Genomic DNA, 20,660 nt, shown 5'->3' with positions numbered 1-20,660 from the left:
CTTCAGGAGTTTTGGATCCTGGCAGGAAGCACTTTGCTACTCTCCTCTCACTGCTGCCTAGAGGAGACTAAAAGTGTGTTTACACTTCACACTGGTGCTGCGTCTCCCAATGTGAGGAGATGTACTTGCACGAGCACTCCTTGAGCTAGTGTGCTTAAAACAGAGTGTAGCCACAGGGATGGGCTGGGCTAGGTACTCCAACTGTATGCCCATCAGAGGCTAAAGGTACATTCTAGAGATGGCTAGCCCCTTCCACCAATTGTGCTGCTGCAGCTACATTCAATTTTTAGTGCACTAGTCAATGAGACTTAAGTGGGTATGTCTACTGGGGCTGTGAATCACACCACCAGCTCAAAGTGTAAACATCTAAAGGTTAGCTATTGCCCCATTTCAATTACAGTCTGGTTTAAAGTAAACAGCAAAGCAAATAAATAAAATATAGGTTTGCCCTTCTTGCTACTTTATGATGCATAATATGTCCAGCTTAAAACTACCTTCCTTGTTTTTAGAACCTTCCCAGGTCAGAACCTAGCTTACATTAATCCTCTTCCTCTCTCCTTTGGCTCATCTAGCAGTAGCCTCCTTCCTGTCCTCCCCACTCTTGGCAAGTACTTTCCCCAGGAATTGAAATTAGAGGGAGTGTTTGAATTTACAGGGTGGGTGGTTGGAAAATGACTAAATTAGTTACACTGCGTGTAACTAGTTAACCAATGGAGGGTGAAGGGGGAGGGATTTGAGGGGAGTGGGTGTAGGGAAATTTCTGCTTGGAGCAAGAGCCTTCTGCTGTGCAGCTCCTGCCATAAGGAAGTGTCTCCTGGTAACCTTTCCCTTCATTTTTGGGTTTAACTTTGGAACTTTTCCATTGAACTCATAAAACCATCTAGGGATACAGTTTTTAAAACAAGGCACGGATCCTGGGCTTTCACAATCTCCATGTATGCAGGATTGGGGCCTGACGTTTTTATTATATTTAGGATGCTAAAGGTCAGGACCTTGGTGTTATGTCTCGTATAAGTTACAGTACCTGTAGCGGAACAGGGCCACCAATGCCATTGTAGGCTGTCAGTTCCAAATGGACTCAATGCAAAGGGAAAAGTGCTAGCTACTGAATCATCACTGAGGAGATCTATGCTAGTGTGGTGTGACACAGAGGCCCATTTGTGGTTCACTACTCTTGTCAAGCCTGACATACTGCACCTAATACACTGTTGTCCTGATACATGCCCAAAAGGTTTCACGTAATATATCACTGGAAAACTAATAACTCACTGTCCATTGATAGTCTCACATGATGTATGTATGGGATGTTTACAAGGAGTGAATATGCATAGAATTATGTTCTTAAAATGTTTTTGGCAAGCAGTGCATAAGCGTGGTCTGCCTTAGACAAAGGAATGTGGTATTTGCTTGTCTGAGCAGCCTGGTCATCAGCCAGAGACCATGAAGATACATTTTCATAAAAGGTAAGCAAAGTGTTCAAACTAACAAGGGAAGGTAGTAACAATTCAACTACCCTAGATGAAGTCTTCTCTAGCTTGCATAGCATCTCTTCCCAGCAGGAGAAAAGGAATGTTGAGAATACATTTCAGTGGTTTATTGGACCAAAGATGGGGTCTGAACCTTAAATAAGTAATAGAATCAACTGATTGTATACAACATTACTGTGTTATAAAAGTGTATCAAATAAGGTATTTTATGAAAGATAATGACACATTGGTAATTAATGTAATTGTGAAATGTATGTGGCACTCTGTACCTCAGAGCAACCCCCTGCAACCCCCATAGTCACCACTGTCATATAATTATGATATGTTTTGTACAAAGTATGCTGTGTGAGGTATCATTTTGAAAGTCTTGATCTGTTGAACGTTAATATCCTGTTGGATTGTATGTGAAGTTATGAAGTCTTGCTATGTGTGTGTTACTGAAATATGTTGAGGTTGGGAACACCCAAAACCAGTCTTTCAGGTACAACAGTGGAATAGCCAGATGTGCTGATGGCCCATTAAAGGAAATCCACACTCCAGTGACCATCCCAGAAGACTTCTTAGAGAGACCATGTAGACAATGGAGGATGCTTGACCAGTTGGGGCGGATCCCCTGGCTATGTTACAAGCATAGATCTTTCCAGCAAGCTGGAAGAAACTATAAAAAAGGAAGTGACATCGTGACTTGGCCTTACTCCCTCCACAACTCATCTAGAGTGCAAAGATTTTGAATTGCAGAGGATGGTCCCGGGCTGGAGGAAAGTTCCAGCCTGTGTATTGACATTCTCTGACCTGTATGTACCATCTGCAACCTGTTTGTACCATCTATCAGGGCAAGACACTACTTGATTCAAATCCTGTGTAGTGTATAGAACTTAGACTGCAAATTTATTTTATTTCTTAGGGTAACCAACTTTGATCTCTATGCTTACTACTTATAATGACTTAAAATCTATCTTTCTGTAGCTAATAAATCCTGTTTTATATTTTACCTAAAACAATGTGTTTTGGCTGAAGAGCTTGGGAAATCTCAGCTCGGTTTACAAAGACTGATGTCTGTCCTTTCCACACTGAGGGAGGGGCAAACTGGGTAATGAACTTACACTGGTCAGACTTCTGACCAGGGCAAGATGGTACAGTTCTGGGGTGCAAGGCTGAAGAACTGTGGGGGGGGGGGATTTGGCTGGAGCCTCTCTACTGTGGTTCCTGAGTGGGTGGGAGAAGCATTCATGTGATTCAGTTGGATGTATCCCTGCCTACGGATATCTGTGTAAGTACAGTACCTGCTAGAAGTTTGTAGCTTGCCAACAGCATTATAATGTGAGGGATACCCCAGGTTGGTGGGACAGAGGGCTCAGTGATCCCACAGTTCAAGTTGCGCCCCGGGAACCCCTTTCAAATGTATTAACGCTATTTGAGGAATTATGGCTACTCAGTGGTGATATGCTTTAAAGCAGGGGTGGGCAAATTACAGCCCGTGGGCCAGATCCAGCCCACCAGCCATTTTAATCCAGCCCTCGAGTTCCTGCTGTGGAGTGGGGTCTTGGGCTTGTCCTGCTCCAGTGCTCCAGCCAGGGAGCAGGGTTGGGGGCTGCTCCATGTGGCTCCCAAAAGCAGCAGCATGGCCTCCACTTTGGCTTCTACACGTAGGGGCATCCAGGGGGTTCCACTATGCACGCTGCCCCGGCCCCAAGCATTACCCCCGCATCTTCCATTGGCCACGAATCGTGGCCAATGGGAGCCCCAGGGGCGGTGCCTGTGGACGGGGTAGTGTGCAGAGGCGCCTGGTCGTGCCTCTGCATAGGAGCTGGAGGGTGGACATGCCGCTGTTTCCGGGAGCCACTTGAGCTAAGCGCCGCCCAGATCCTGCACCCCTAAGCCTCCCCCTGTGCCCCAACCCCCTGCTCCTGCCCTCTGAACCCCTCAGTCCCAGCCTGGAGCACCCTCCTGCAACCCAAAGCCTGCACCCCCACAGCTGGAGCCTGCACCCCTTCCCACACCTCAACCCCCAGCCCTGACCCCCCCCACTCTCCGAACCCCTCGGTCTCAGCCCAGAGCACACTCCTACACCCCAAACTCCTCATCCCCAGCCCCATCCCAGAGCCCACACCACCAACCAGAGCCTGCACCCACTCCTGCACCCCAACACCAATTTTGTGAGCATTCATGGCACACCATACAATTTCTATTCCCAGATGTGGCCCTTGAGCCAAAAAGTTTGCCTGCTTTAAAGCCTGTGACCAAAGAAAGGGAGAAACAGGAGGGAAGGCAGCTATCTACCTGTCTCCAATTAAATTGAGCAAGGTGTGACCAAAAACAATGGGGGCTCTATTTACATACAAATCAGCAGGAGGATGGGAGGACCACAGGAATGGAAGAACAGCACAAGGTCATCTTGAGTCTGGGGCATAGGCGCTGACTTTTGTTTTTGCTGGTAGGTGCTTTTGAAGAGGTGTGTGTTGCGGGGAAAGGCTCTGTCAGTTTTGCAGGGAGACTACTTTCGGCATATTCATGTACTTTCATATTCTAGTTATTGAATATGTGTCTATCACTGGTATCTTTACTATTTTAATAATTACGTTGTTATGAACTACATAATTAGATTATTATGAATTACAGTATATTAAAACATTGCACTCACCTATAGGCTGTCTTCACTAACATCCCAGTTTAAAGACATTACGTCTTTCTGGATGAAACTGTCAGCAATCTTATTTACATCTAGTTTCCAGGTATGGTCTTGATGCACGTTAAGGACAGCTACATTATTCAGTTGCATCTGTCCCATTGATCACTGGAGATAATTTTTAAGTCTTCTGAAGCTGGAGAATGAGCATAGTGCTTCCAGAGTACTGCAAATGACTCCAAGATCTTTCTTGACAGGTAACAGCTAATTTAGACACCATCATTTTGTATGTATAGTTGGGATTATATTTTGCCATATGCACTACTTTGAATTTAACTTTGAATTTCATCTGCTATTTTGTTGCCAAGTCACCGTGTTTTGTGAGATCACTTTGTAACTCTTTGCAGTCAGCTTTGGACTTAACTATCTTGAGTAATTTTGTATCATCTGCAAATTTTGCCACCTCACTGTTTACCCCTTTTTCCAGATCATTTATGAATATATTGAACAGCACTGGTCCCAGTATAGACCCGTGGGGGACACCACTATTTACCTCTCTCCATTCTGAAAATGGACCATTTATTCCTACCCTTTGTTTCCTATCTTTTAACTGGAGTCCCTGGCAATGCTTTAGGATCATCTAACAATCCTTAATGTAATTTAATGACAAACTTTTTGTTATCTTAATCACCTTCCCTCTGTTTATAAAGAAACTCCCTGCCCCAAGGGCAGAAGCTGGGAGCAGCACAGAATTTATTACATTCCACACACAAGCTCTGTCTGGGGTTAGGACATGCACTGTGAGAGACCTCAGGTATGAAACTCTGAGGTCGGGGGCCCAGGAACCACTATGGCTCATAGGTGCTGAGCACCCCCTATTTTTTTCCATGGCTGCTGAGTCCTGGAGCACTCACGTAGTCAGTGCCTATAGTCTGGGGACAAAACAGTGAGTTTGGGCAGATATAAGGAGAGAGAAGAAGCCATCTTGGCATCCATCACTAGACAGACACAAGGGACCAGAGCTCTTGCAAGCTGAGAGAGACAGGTTCTTCACCCAGTGGGCTGAAGTCTATGGGAACAGAATATATGTGAGAAACCTGCTTAGGCAAAGACCTTCCTCCTAGGAAGACAGAGGAACCCAGCACCTTGCATTTCTATGGCTGCAGAGAGAAAGACTCGTTTAAAAATACTACCTTGAACCAAGGCTTTAGCTTATTAAGTTAAATCTTAGTCACTAGAAAGCTTATATTACTTTTATTTGCTTATAACCATTTCTAACTTTATCCCTTTACTTGGTATCACTTAATCCATGGTTTTTCTGTTAATTTTGTTTTACTCTTACTCTAAATCAACCCAGTGCTATGTTTGAATTGATGTGAGTGTTAACGCCAGTTACAGTAATAAGCTGTGCTTTTGCCTCTTTAAAGGAGCAACGGACCTTATTATTTCTGAGTGCTCATGGAGAGGGCTGGGCATTTCAGAGCAGATAGTTTTGGGGAAGTTCAGGACTAGAAGTATGTTGCCCACCTACAACACAACAGCCCCACCCTGCAAATAGTAACCAAGGCAGGTGGAGTCCAGGGTGGGGCTGTTGTGTCGTAGGTGGGCAGCTGAGGTCAGAGCACTGAATCTGGGCTGCACTGCACACAGACATTCATGCTTGTCTGATGGCGGTTGATGTCCGGGCTGTGAGTCACAACAGCAGAGCATTTAAGGTATCCAGGGTTCCAGAACAGGCAGTGGCACAACCTCTTGTTGGTCGGTACTGAAACCCCAAAATGTGACACATACTGTCTGTATCACTGCGTAACTAATGCAGCTTCCCACAATCCCCTGCTCTAAAAAATACTGCCACTTTTAGTGTTCTGTGCCAAGGAAATGTTCAAACAAATTCCATATTGACAGGCCAAAGGGGGGAGGGATGCTTTCATTTTTATCCAGGCTCCCCAGGGGATCAATGCTGCTTGTGGGTAAGGAAGTCATTACACAAATGTAGCTTTTCCCTTGATCTGGATTTCCTGCGTGCCTCAGCAGTTTTGAATATGGTTGTATTGTGCAGCGCCTTCTGTTTGCTAGACTATTGGAATCTGACTGCGTTCATTAACTAAACCATTTGATTTAGTTATTTTTGGGGTGGGGTGTGTGTGCACTGTATGATATCTGACTAGAAACGTGAAGACTCTCAGGACCAGAACCCCAGCTGGCATAAACTGGCATCACTCCATTGGTTTCAGTGGAGCTGTACTGATTGACATTGGATGAGGATCTAGCCCTGCATGTGTCATGTGAGCCAAGACCTGAAGAAACCTCCCCAGTATTAAATACCTAATGCCTGTGCTGAAAGGTGAGGGGAACAATCAATATTTTCACTCCCTTTCCCCCAAAAAATGTGTTTGCCAACTACAAAAGATCTGGCCTTAAGCATCAACAAACACATACCCTAGAAACCACCTTTGGAGTCCAGCTGCCAGAACTAGGCACAGGGTGATGGGCAGAGGTCCCTTTCATTTAGTCAGATCTGCCATCATGAGAGGTGTGAGTGCTCTTTCTTCAGCTACAGTGAAGCAGAATAATAGAGATGCTTCAGCCCCTGCCTAATAGTTTCCCCACTACACAAGTGAACATCTGAATGTAGAACAAACTTTCCTGGGCTGTGCAAACTCCATTTGTGCATGTGTTGAATTTTCACTGCCGGTTGCCCATCCCTAGCCCTCCCCCATCCTTTCATGTTCAATGCATTCTCCTCTTCTCTCCATCTCTGACTCTTTCTCCTCTATTGTTCTCCACATCACCAAATGTCACTCACTTCATAAAGCTGTCTGGCTTGGAGCTTAAATATTGCAGGGCAACTAAAACCCACCCATCAGAGCCGATTCAGTCATATCTGCTCAGTCGTGCGACCAGGTTGGGACTTTTACAGTAGGGAAGGAAAGACAAAAGTTCACTCTTCGCTGCAGAGTGCCAAGAGAAAAGGAGGGCACGTTCCTTCGGGGGAGTCTTTTACTGTGGCAAGTTGCTTGCTGGATGGCCTTAATTTATATATGCTTTCTTTTGTTTCTAGCTTGATCAGAATTTAAGGGAGGGATTTTCAAATCCCGTTGGCTTTCAGTGGGACTTGTACTCCTAATTCACTTAGGCACTTTTGAACCTCCCATCCTAAAAGCCATAACCCAAACTTAATGCACTGGAGCCTAGTGTTCATGTTGGACCTTGTGGGGTTGGTATGGCTGGTTGGTTTCTGGTAGAATCCTAGAAATCAGAGATGGTCATATTTTCCAACTCCTGCCAATGAAGGATGGTTCCTCGCAGTACCTTTTCTAGTGCTTTGTCCAAGTTAATTTTAATAGATGATTGGAGGGTTGTGCCAGGTAGACCACATACAGCAGCTTAAGAACCATTTTCATTTACAAAGGCTCATTAAGTAGAAGGTGGAACAAGTCAGATTTCTGAAATGTGTGATGCTAGTTCAGAGAAGTTCCTGAGAAGGGTTTATCCAACTGCGGCAAGTTGCATGTAGGATTTTAGAAGAAAGTAGTCAGAAGCCATTTTTTCTTTCTCTGTTACAGTGAGTTGTCTGTAAAATAAACAGATTTATCACACATAACAATGTCACATTTTCAAGCTAGGGTGAAGGCAGCTCATTGATAGCAGAGAATATCTGTGTTAGATCATTGCAAAGACTGCACAGTATCAGTGGGACTGTGTTAACTACATTGACTGGAGAATTAACTTTATATTGTGTAGGTAAAGTAGTGTTTTTTACTTAGTTGCACATGCCTGCTAATTGTCTGGTTTATTAATCAAAGAAATTATTTTAGGATTAAAGGAAATGCTATGTAGATTTGTAATAACAGAACTCTTAAATTAGTTTAGATAATGTATGTAAACAATGAAATCTTTGTATTGTATTTGCTCAAGTAAGTGCTCACATTAATACACTTCTTTACACAACTTTAGTGGCTGATAAAGCAGCAATGTGACTTGCTGTTTAAATCACGTGTGCCCTGAAATCGTGGTTCACCTACCTTGCACATCTGTGTGTGTGTGTGTGTGTGTGTGTATAAATGGGAGAATTTACATCACATTCTCACTGGTTTTAACACAGAGATGTGAACTTAAATTTCCATGTGGTACAAGGGCCAGAATAATAACTCCATTTTAGTCTTGATACATCTTTATTTTATCCAATAATTTGTGTCATTCCCAGAGGACAAAAAACCCCAGAGAGGTCTCCCCGCTGTGGAGATATATTCTACTTATGTGACCGTGATCTTGTAGACCCATGTGGTTGAATATATTTATTCAGCACCTTTCACTGCCTCACTTGCAATCTTTCACTGATCAACCTCCCTGGGATTTAATGGAACATTCCAAATCCCTCAGGAGCTTCAAATGGCCCTAAATTATTAAATCAGCCTGCTCTTCCCTAGCTGAGGCCTCTTCCCCTCCCTTTCCCAGAATTGTACTAGTCGGATGCCTTGAATGGGCCAGATTGAGTTCTGGATTGGTGGTAGCTTCTCTGTGTATAAAAACGTCACAACTTTAAAGTTTGTCCCTGCAGGACTAGATATGGGAGCTTTAGAAAGGGGAGATTTCCAGATTCTCAATGGGATACCCACAGCACTGGCTTCTAGCCCTGGGAAATCCTGAGATAAGTCATGACATTTTTAGGTATAAAAATATTATTTTAGGTCACTTTGATAGGTTTTTATGGTTTTGTTTTTATGAGCTGAACTCAGAGTAATGGAGGCATCCGACTTTACAGGCACACAAAATAGTTTAAAAAAATGTTATTGGAACTATCTAAAAGATTCCTAAAATAGATTAGATGTAATATATGTGGCCTGTAAAGAATTAATGACAGTGTGGTGTGGCATGAACACTCATTTGGGATTACCCACTTGACTCACTTGTGATTCTATCACTTGCAAGTAATGCAGTTACCCCAAACTCCATGCTGATAAAACCTTTACACTACATGACTGTGCTGTATTTATAGAATATATAAAACAAAATCACATTCACACACTTACAATTGATCATGCAAAACTCACAGACCACTGCTATACAGAAGAGAGGTCAAATATACTCCTTGGCTGAGAAGTTATTGAATATTTAGAGGCACAACAGAGAGAGTTTACAGAGGAAATTTCCCTGGCTTCTTAGTTTTCTCTCCCCTAATAGAGCACTGTAACATAAGGCAAAAACATTTTCAAGGTATAGGCTGTTTTGGAGAAATACATACAACTTAAAGGAAGAAGCAAGTTATGCATCAGTAGAAAAATTTTAGTGTAATTTATGGCCATTCTTTCTTCTTTTCCCTTAGATAGTAAGAGATGGGTGACTGGAGTTTCTTGGGGAACATTTTAGAAGAAGTGAATGAGCATTCCACAGTCATCGGGAGAGTCTGGCTCACGGTGCTCTTCATTTTTCGAATCCTGATTCTGGGAACAGCTGCCGAATTTGTCTGGGGAGATGAACAGTCAGACTTTGTGTGCAACACACAGCAGCCTGGTTGTGAGAATGTCTGCTACGATGAGGCCTTCCCTATCTCCCACATCCGGCTCTGGGTCCTGCAGATCATCTTTGTCTCTACCCCTTCACTGGTGTACGTGGGATATGCGGTGCATCATGTGCGGATGGTGGAGAAGAAGAGAGAGAGGGAGCAGGCAGAAATTCAACAGCAACCTGAGATGGATGAAGAGAGGCTACCCCTGGCTCCAGACCAAGAGAGCACCAGGAACACCAATGAAATCAACCCCAAAGGGGCCAAGAAGTTCCGACTGGAGGGAACACTCCTGGGAACCTACATCTGTCACATCATTTTCAAAGCCATTTTCGAGGTGGGGTTCATAGTGGGCCAGTACTTCTTGTATGGCTTCCGAATTCTGCCCCTGTACCGCTGTGGCCGGTGGCCCTGCCCCAACCTTGTGGACTGCTTTGTATCCAGACCCACTGAGAAGACAGTCTTCATTATGTTTATGCTGGCCGTGGCATCAGTATCCCTCATCCTCAACCTTGTGGAGATCAGTTACTTGATCTTGAAAAGGATCCGCCTGGTTTTCAGGAGGCCAACAGAACAACAACTGAGGGAGATCCCAGAGAAGCCCCTCCACTCAATTGCAGTCTCTTCCATTCAGAAGGTCAAAGGCTACAGGCTGCTGGAGGAGGAGAAGCCAGTGTCCCACTATTTACCTTTGACAGAAGTGGGGATAGAAGCTGGTCCCCCTCCATCTTCTTTCAATGACTTGGATGAGAAGCTTGGTATGGGGCCCCTGGAAGACCTATCCAGGGCCTTTGATGAGAGGTTGCCATCCTATGCTCAAGCAGAAGAGCAGAAAGAGGAGAAGGTAGAAGCAGGGGAAGAGGAGCAGGAACCAGAAGAAGAGCAGGAGGCTGAGAAGGTAGTAGAGGAGCCAGAGCCACCAGGAGAAGAACTGCCTTCAGTGCCTGTTGAACTAACAGCTGATACGAGACCTCCCAGCAGGCTAAGCAAAGCCAGCAGCCGGGCCAGGTCAGATGATTTGACTGTATAAGGGTGTGGGGAGCAACTACACACACAAACACACACACACACAATCACAGATGTTTTTAAACAAAGCGCTCAAATGGTCATTTGAATATTTCCTATTGAGATTCTCAGCTGGAAAGGTGCTATCATTGTAACTGCACCTTATCTGTCCTGTATGTCCCATGGCTGGTGCTAGCTATCATGTAACATATTCAAAGGAACGGTTTCTTTTCTCCAGATACCAGCTCACTACTCCCAGTACCTGTGCTATATACAGCACTGAAGCATTTTAAAAACTAAAACAGAAAGGAAAAAAACCCAAATGTATCCACTGTGACTGCACTTGCTGACAGTTTTATGTTCCACATTTCACTAAAGATGTGGGAGAATGGCTCTTTCAGACAGTATCTGGCTGAAGGGTTGAAAAATAGCTATCTTTGGGTATTTCTTACTCTGTTTTAGCCTTTGGCATTCTGACATTGGTCCTCCTTTCATTGCTGGCATAGAATTGCAGTTATTTAATTCACAAAAAAAGGATCCTGTGTTTAATATCATGAAACTAGTTCAAAATATTATTGCCAAAATGGCCTTGCTTTGTCTGTGAATGCAAATTTCAGTTGTTTATACTTTCCCAGCAGCCCCTTTGTTAGAAACATTTCTGCTCTACAAGTGACCTTGATAACAGAAAAGATTAAAGCTAGTTTCTTGTTAGAAGTTAGTAGATATCCACAAATGGATTATTTATTCCCAAAGGGTCTTTTCAGCCAAAGGCCTTTGTCAAACTGGGGAAAAGAAAAAATTAAAGTAAGATTGGTTGCTGAGTGAGACTTGAGGTGTGGAAATTGACTTAGCAAAGGAGCGATGGGAAGGCATCTGTAAGTAGAACAACTACAGTACATAGAGCACAATGCCCAAGGTAAGGCTCCCAATCCTGCATTTGCAGCTTGATTGTGAAAGGTGCTTCCTTGTAATTCCCAGGGAGTTATGGGCACTCAGCAAATCTGAGAGAGTGTCTTGGACACTCAGGTTGGCATTTAGGAGCCTAAAATGTGGATTTCAGTGGCCAAGTGACTGCTTAAACACCCAAATGCAAAATTGGTTGACCCGATTTAAGTGCCTAAGTTTGAAAAATAGGCCCTTAGTTTGAATGATGTAACAATCGTCATTAGACATCCTGCTTTGTTGCTAATTTGATAAGAAACTCAATTTGCAGGAGGCTTCCAATACTCTACTTAGCTACTGAACACAAATGTCACAAATGAATATAATAAGGCCATTCAAAGGATCAGTAATAGAAAATATCTGTACCCAGAGGACTAAAGGAACGCCAAAGAGCTCTAGCAAAGTCTGTTTGGTTTAAAAAGAAATGAAGATGAAAGAACATCAATTTACTGAGTGTGTAATTGCTAATGTTAAAAATGTCCATGGATTTCTAACTTTAGGGACACAAAAGTCTCTCTTTGGCTGGGACAGAGCAGCAACTTGTTTACAAGTTTCAGATTAATCACTTTTTCCTACAAAGACAGAGTCTGATGCCCGAATAGTACAGGTATGTGAAGTGGTTTAAAAAAAGAAAAGTGAGTGTGCGAACCTTATTTCCCAACTGAGAAGTGGGTAAATGCCGTTTACCTACATTTACCCTCAACTGTGCTACTGGGTACGTGCTTTCCTCTGTTCTGCTTTCCAGAGCTCAGTCCCTGATAGCTCAGCAAATTCTCTCTTCTGTGCAGCAGCTCATGTGTATTGTTTCAAGTGGGGAGTATAATCCAGTTCAGAAAATTTACTTCACATGAGACAAAACTGAATCCTGCAAATGACTAGAAAAAGCCCATAGACTCTTATATGAGAGCAGGATCTCCCCACTGCATTTTCCACTGAATGCATCCGATGAAGTGAGCTGTAGCTCATGAAAGCTTATGCTCAAATAAATTTGTTAGTCTCTAAGGTGCCTCAAGTACTCCTTTTTCTTTTTGCGAACACAGACTAACAGGGCTGCTACTCTGAATACAACCTGACAGAAAGCCCACTGAAGTCAATAGGCATCTTTCTATTGACTTCAGTGTGCTTTGGATCAAATGCCTAGTTCTGATGACCTAGCTGAATTTCAATATTCTGTTTCCCTACAGTAAATACCCCTTACAGTTTCAGTTGTATACTATGATTTTTGGCAGTTACTATCCTCTATGGAGTTCCTGGGCCTTGTTAAAGAGCTGCCACATTACACTCCAGAGATAGCTGCACTTCACTGGTGGGTGATGTGATTACTCTATGTATGTATAATTTTTGTAAAGTGCTTTGGGATTCTTGGGTACTATAACAACGCCACATTTTTACATTATTAATAATTTTGTTCCTTTTAGGCTTGTCTTTTCCTAATGTTTGCAGCCTGATCTCACAACACATGCTCTTGATAAAGATCATTAGGGGCATTAAGAAGCTTCCTGTTGAAGAGGGACTGTAAAGATTGTGACTGTTTATTTTAGAGAGAAGATAACTAAGAGGGAATACATTAGAGGAATATAAAATAATGGATAGTGCAGAGAAGACCATTTAGATGCTCCCAATCAGTCTCTTATAATACAAAACCAAGGGTGGGCAATCAATGAAACTGAAAGGCAACAACTGGGAAACTAATAAAAGAAAATACCTTCTGTACAGCTCATAATTAACCTGTGTAACTCATTGCCACAAGAATTCAGTGAGGCCAAAAGCTTAGTAGGATTCAAAATAGGATCAGACATCTACATGAATTGTTAGAACATTTGCTGTTTCACTGGATAAGATACACTATTTTTCAATCTAAAGATGGGATATAGAACCTCATGCTTCATGGCATAAATGAGACCACTAACTGAATGGCATTAGAAACACACTTCCACTATGGCAGGAAATTCAGCTACTGTTCATTATGAGGTTTCTTGCTCCTTCCTGAGAAGCATGTGACACTGCCAAATATCGGAATGGGGTCTAATGCCTACATTTCTAATTACTCAACAGGGCTCTTTAAACAATCAAACATATTAATAACTGTCTATGTTATTGACACTCTGACATGTATTAGAGCCAATTTCTACCCTCTTTTGTGCATGCAGCACTCCCATCACAGTCATTGGGACTTACATGCTCATGTACCAGAGGGCGGAATATGTCCCTCGCCCCAATCCAGATATTACACATGACGTGTGGAATATGTCATTTGTGCAGTAGCATATGGGTAAAACAGACTGCACAAAGTCCATGTATTAAATTTATTTGGAGCATGTGATGTACCTACTACATGGCAGTACCTGCAGGCTCCCGATACAGCACCAAATATGATACACAGCACAATGAAAACCCACTCCACTCTCCCTGCGGCATACAACCAACTGCTTGTTTGGTTCCTCAACCCAGTTCTAGACTGTCCCACTGTGTTCCTTACACACTCTATAGCCTAAATGTGTGTACAGTGTACTAGAGGCAGTGTTTCCTAACAATCAGAGCAGAGAAGTGGGAATCAGGCCTCCTGGTTTCAATCCTCAGCTCTGCCACTAATTCACTGGGTCACTTTGGGCAGCTAATTTTTCCCACTGTAAAATCAGACTGAACAATAATTTCCTACCTCACAAGGGTGTTGTGAGGATTAATATTAGTAAAGCACTTTTTGATCCTTAGATGCAAGGCCCTATAGAGGGCAAAAGTATTAGCATTATTTCAAGATCTGAAACTATTTGAGAAATAATGACAGTAAATCCAACAATTTCTTGGTGAAATTCCTAATGAAGTCACATAATGGCCTCTGAGCTGTGGGTTTAGCACATAATAATATATTTAACACATGGTTATGCAAAACACAGGAAAACATAGCAAGGAGGGCAAAAATCCACTCCCTGGCTGGGAAGTCACTGAACAGTTAGAGCCATGGAATAAGTAAAGGAAGCTGAGAATAGGAATGTGCTTGGCTTCCCACTACAAACAAGTTACTGTCTGATTTCATGGGGGGTTTTTGTGAGGAGTGTCAAACTCACCAAAGTAGATGGGTTGGGGAGAGAGAGGCAGAGTCTTGACTTAAAGTAGAACATGGAAGTTGGTGTTGGTTAGTGTCTAAAGCAGTGGATGTAGAATTAGTTTTGCCAGATTTATTCCCAGCTCTGCTACTGACTCATTATGTGATCGTGGGAAAATCATTAAACCTCTCTGTGCCTCTGTTTCTCCATCTGTAAAATGGCTATAATAATTTGTACTTACCTCATAGGGACGTTGTGAGGTTTCATTAATTCTACACAGTATAGTTATTCTTTAATGATAGAGCATTTGTCTTGGTTAGTGCATGACTTCTTGACCAGAGAGGAAATAGATTCAGATCAAGAATGCTGCATTGCATTGTAGGGATCAATGATATAAAGTGCCTGTGGGCTTCAAAACCACAGATATACTGAGAAAGCCAGATCTTTACCTGGTGTAAAACTGTACAGCTCCATCAGCCTCAATGAAGTTGCTGATTGACACCAGCTGAGGATCTGGACCGGTATTTACAAAGCTCTCTGAGATTGCTAAACCCTAATTTTAATCAGATCCAAGCAAGCACCTGATACTTTGCAGTCCTGCAGTAAAAATAGTTTTACTAATAATAGTTCATGGCCGGTGCAGAAAAACTGCCATCCCCCTTCATCCATACAAATATACAAATATGCTGGTATATTAACTATTTCCAGTACATGAGAGAGAAATTAACAAAAATCTCTGAAGAATGGGTCAGCCCTGTGGTGTCGGGTGAGTGATTGGTTTAGCGGGGACTTCTGCAGGCATGAAATCCACTTGCTGAGGGAAGAGAATCCAGTCTTCCTGTCACTCCCTGTTTTACTGATCATGCAGTTTTACATGTAAAGAAAGGCCATGCCACACAATGGTGAAAAAGTGGCAGTTTGCTGTTTAAACACAAAGCTGCCTTTCAGGCACACAGCTAAGAGTAATCCCAACCTGAGCTTGTCTTTGTTTTATAAAAGTGGGAGCATCCATGAAAAATGGACTGTAAGACCGGGGGAGGTACAAGTGGATGGGGGCAAAACTGTGGTGGTGGTGGTGTGGTGTGGGGGGCAAAGCTCCTGGGAGTCAGATGAACAGATCACATCAGGAGAATCATCCAGACAGTGGCATCAGCTTCCTTCCCAAAATGCAAGGAGTTATCGTTCCTTCATCCCTGTCTATGCTACAACTTTTAACACAGCTCTAAATAGGTTTTGTGTCCACACATGATGTAGCTATAGTTGGTAATGCCAGGAACTAATAGTGTGTTGTCCTGGCCAAGGGCCTAGCCTTGCTTGTAGTTATCTTCCTGTAACCAGTTTGGCATGTTCTTATTTTGGCAGTAAGGCAAGAGCCATTAACCATGCCTATGTAAACGGTTTGACCAGTCCTCCTTCCTCTCAGCTTTCTGGGCAGTAGGACATCCCAGAGTGCATTGTCCCATGTGCTGCTAATGCCACACTGTGTGCATGTGTTCTGGGAACTTTCCCCTTGCTGAGGCACAGAGGTGTGAGTATAGAAATCACTGCCCAGTTTTTCCCAAAATGCACTTAAACAAACACAGTTAGGCAGCATGGTAGCTGTCAATGTGCAAACACTGCTGGCACATGGTTGTGTCATGAATAAAGCTGCTGTGTGAACGTAACCATATTTGATTTTATGTAACTGGGTCAGATAAGAATGTCACAAACCAGTGACAAAAATATGGTTGTCTTCGTTGTCTGAGATATTCAAAGCCACTGAAGGGATTTAGATGCATTGCTCCTATTCATTTCAATGGGAATTGTACATCTAGATCCATTCAAAAATCTCAGTTATAATGCAGATAGGGCTTTAGTGTCCTGTTAGATGAAAGCTCGTCACCTTAGAGCCAGGATAATGCTGACGTGAGTTGAAGTAGAACTGAGAAGAAATGGTGATTGCAGGGCTATTTTGGAAAACATGAGAAAGAAGAATGATTTTTGTTGACTTTCAGTAGTAATCTTTAAATTTCCTAAATCCAGAACTATATGGTGAAAAGAAAACAGGTCATTTTCTGGTTAGCACAGTGGGAAAGGCTGTTTTGCTTTGGGAGTTAATGGACAGACTAATATCAGGTTTGTAAGTCAATGCCATGAAGATTTGTGGCCAGGAAACAATTCTGTGGAAACACAAAATGGAAACATCTGTTGAGAGCTGCTTTCCTTGGGTCTCTCTTCAATTTAGGGGAGTGTCAGACTGAAACTGAGCAGAAAATAAAAAGAACAGCAGGTTACAAGTGAGCGCCCAAAAGTATCAGATTGCATGGAGCCACCAAACAGATGTCAGATGAGGACCTGTGGATAAGCATCACAGAGATGTCAGGTTCCAGATCAGCACAGCAGGAGAGTGTAAGAATGCAGGTGAAGACTGAGGCTAGGTTGTGGGTGACATCACCAGTTCGATACCAGGTATGAACTAGGAAAGGGCAAAGGAACTTGAGGCTTTATTGAAACCATGAACTGTACTGAACCCAAGCTTTTTCTGAGGTTGGAAAAGTTCAGAAACCTTTGTTTAAGTGTATATATAAAATATGCATGCACCTCTCCCTGGATTTCCTTGATTTTGGCAAAGATAAGAAACAAAACTAGCATGAAGAAGGCTATTCTTGAGGTCATTACAGCCTGGCTTATATTCAGAAGTACTGGAACAAAGATGTTCAGATATGTTTGGATAATTTACATACAATTTAAATGTTTATCTGAAGTGAGTCCATAAATAAGCTTTGGAAGGGTCACCCACGCCTAGTGAGAGCCAAGTTGCAGCTACACACTAAGCCTGCACCAAATGAATTCAGAAGAGTTCAGAAATCATAGCAATGTCTGATTCTTCCAACCCTCAAAGATCATAAACTTCAGATGCACTGGAGAGAAAATGAAAGAAAATAGGCAACTGCCAGCTAAGCCTAAATTTCATTAATTCGTCCCATAGACATTTGCAGGTGCACAAGCTATATTGACACATTCCCTTGGCTACAGATTCTATAATGCCAGTTTTCTATGGGTCATTCATTCTGCTCTATCTCCTTCCTTTGCTTGGTGGTCTTATTATCTCCCACAAATCCTCAAAGTATCATGTAACCATACTCTACTATTTAAGTTGGAGTATCTCCATTACCTATAATACAATACAATAATGAGCTCTTATCTTCTCTATAGTCCAGCCACTACAGGGGCAGATGTGATTGACACAGTGGGCTACCACTGCTCCAGTTCTTTTTCTGTCCGAGATTCATTTTTTTAAAATTTAAAATAAAAGTGATGTTTTCTTACCACTGAGAAGGTAAGAAGTCTATAGCCCCCTATGGAAAAAGCACCCGACATTATGGGTGATTCATGGCTGTGTGTGTTTCCATAAACAGTTATTTTCATTTGTAGCTTCATTGTCAGCACATTTCAAATGATTTCTTCTGTCATCCATCTAACAACACCCTGCCTATGGGGCAGGTAGACTTCTGGTAGTTTGTAACAAAAAGTGCAGGGATTCTAACTGCTACCTTACAGATGTCTTGTTCATTTTGCAGAAGCAAATGATTATTTTGTTTCTTTGTGGATGACCACAGGATATTTTCTGAAATGATGTTAAGCAGTTGCCCAGTTGTCTTGGATTCCAAGTGATCAAGAAGGGTTTGGACTGGAGTGGCTTGGAGAAAAATTAGCGGCTATACTGTAGCCTCTGGAGAGTCCTAGTCTGTTTTCATTTACAGTATAGCCAGTATATTCAACCATAGTCTAGTGGATATGGCACTGGACTGGGAGGCAGGAGATGTGGGTACTTTTCCTGGTTCTGTTGCATGACCTTGGGCAAGTCATTCATCTCCCTATGCCTCAGTTTTCCCATCTGTAAAATGGGGATAATGACACTCACCTCCTTTGAAAAGCACTTTGAGATCTACAGATGAAAAGAGCTAGGTATTATCAGATCTGTATTTAGGCACAGTTATCAGAGCACCCAAAATTCTCAAAGTCAACAGGGGCTAGGAATGATCAGCATCTCTGGAGCCTCAACATGCACTTAGAAACTTAACTTTTAGACACTCACATTTGAAAAAATGTATCCTATGCACATAGGGCTTAATTCTGCACCCACTGAAATCAATGGAAAAACTTCCATTGGCTTTACAGGTAAAGGCTCAGACTCCTAGTTCCTGTTATTGCTTTAAATAAGGATGGAGAAAACAGCAGCAAAAGCCAAGTGGATATGGTACCACTTGCAAGAATTGAGAGGTCTGCAGATTCCAATGAGACAGCTTTCATGTGGCAGTCGCTATGCTGGAAACCCAATGTGCTATCCTTCAAGTTCTTCCTTAAAAACAATACACTTCTTGGGTTAGTTTTCTACCACTAACTGTCCACCTTGCTTTCATGACTTAGCTCAGATCCTTCAGTTTAGCTTCCATTACCAACTGAACATAAAAATGATGATTTTTTAAATTTAAAACATGGAACTAATAGGAAACATGTTCAATCTCTTCATCTTTATGTTACACCCTTTGTACAACTCTTCCCCCCCCACCCCGCCCCATCCATGTTCTGTTTATTGAGATTGTAAGCCCTTCAGGGCTGGGAACTTGTCGTTTTATATATCTGTGAAGCACCATGCATACCACTGGTGCTATATAAATAATATTATAGAATAAATCTCTCTCCTTCTTTTTACCCTTTTTTTCCCTCCCCTGCAGGACTGCTCTTTTGGGGAAGGTATGAGTCTGTGGTCTTTCAAAAGAAACCGTCTTCTTCTCTGTGTGTATCTTTCATTGCTCAGGGATCAGCCGTTTACATCTAGGGACAAACATTTCAAGGATTTGTATAAACACATGCAAGAGCAGAGCGGATACAAATCAGGGGCCAAATTCTGCCTTGAGTTATCCCTATGTGTTTATGTCAGTGGCATGTGACCATAGGATGACTAGACAGCGAATGTGAAAAATCAGGACAGAGGATGGCGGGTAATAGGAGCCTATATAAGAAAAAGACCCAAAAATTGGGACTGTCCCTATAAAATCGGGACATCTGGTCACCCTATGTGACCAAGAGCAGAATTTGGCCTTGTATAATTGAATTTTGAATAGATTTCATGGTTCTTTCTGATATGAATTATAAAAAAACCCTTACAAAATCCAACACCCCCATGGAATTAGTGGAGATGAGTTTTTAAGTAGATGTAGATACAGGAAGAAGATGTTGGAGAACTTGGACATCAGTTTTATAGTAGATGATAGCAGTAACAGAGCCAGATTTTGAGCAGTGGCAGAGCCAGAGGGGGTGATGGGCCACTGGTGTTAACACCTTCGAGTATACCTATTGGCTTGTAAAGGTGCCGATCATATACCTAAAGGCGGCTGGGCGGGAGAGGGTGGTCATACCCTACCTCCTACCCTTCAATCAGTTCTGCCACTGGATGATATTAGTTGTCATTATAAGAAAGGCCTCCGATCCTGTATAGTATTCTATCCCCTGAGTTAATTTTCCCACTGGTGGTGATGTTTTGCTTCTTCACAATGTAATGGAAAAGGAAAAAAAAATCAAAGCAAGAAGGTTGGCAATGTGAATTCCCAAATGGCTTGAGAGACTTTGGGACCAATCTGGTGACTCAACAGCACCCAATGGAGAATCATTTTCATAATAAAATAAGTTGTAATTAATAAAGGTCCCTGATTTTCAAACAGCAAGGATACTGTGCTTTGTCAAACTCCAAACTAACCCACTTTCCTTTTTGTTACAGTTATTTTTTATTTCTGACTAGAGATGGCTTGGGCCAGAAGATTTTTTGAGAGACAAATAAAGAATACCATTAAATACAAATAAGTGCATGGTCGTAATATTAAGGGTTGGCTCTCAAACTGATAAAATCCAGCAAATTCCGTGGTTGAACTTTCACTTCCCTTTTGTGCTATTTATGGGACTTAAATATGCTACTTAAGGGACAAACTTCAACCTCTCCAGTTTGCACTCTGTATCTCTTTGACAGCATGATGCAGTTAATGGGCTTTGTATGGGAGCTTGTTCTTTGT

General features: G+C 42.4%; 1 protein-coding gene across 1 annotated transcript in view; it reads left to right on the top strand.

Moving 5' to 3' along the window:
* Nucleotides 1-11,338, top strand: part of GJA8 (gap junction protein alpha 8) — a 59,820-nt gene extending 48,482 nt beyond the window's left edge. The window contains exon 3 of the mRNA XM_043509820.1: nt 9,440-11,338. Coding sequence (XP_043365755.1) covers nt 9,450-10,649 — 1,200 coding nt within the window. The 5' untranslated portion in view covers nt 9,440-9,449 and the 3' untranslated portion in view covers nt 10,650-11,338. The remainder of the gene's footprint in view (nt 1-9,439) is intronic.
* The last annotated feature ends 9,322 nt before the right edge of the window (nt 11,339-20,660 follow it).

The sequence above is a fragment of the Dermochelys coriacea genome, chromosome 1 (genome assembly GCF_009764565.3).
Source record: "Dermochelys coriacea isolate rDerCor1 chromosome 1, rDerCor1.pri.v4, whole genome shotgun sequence".
NCBI lineage: Eukaryota > Metazoa > Chordata > Testudines > Dermochelyidae > Dermochelys > Dermochelys coriacea.
Note: the sequence above shows the minus strand (reverse complement) of the source record. Positions and strands in the feature narration are given on the sequence as shown.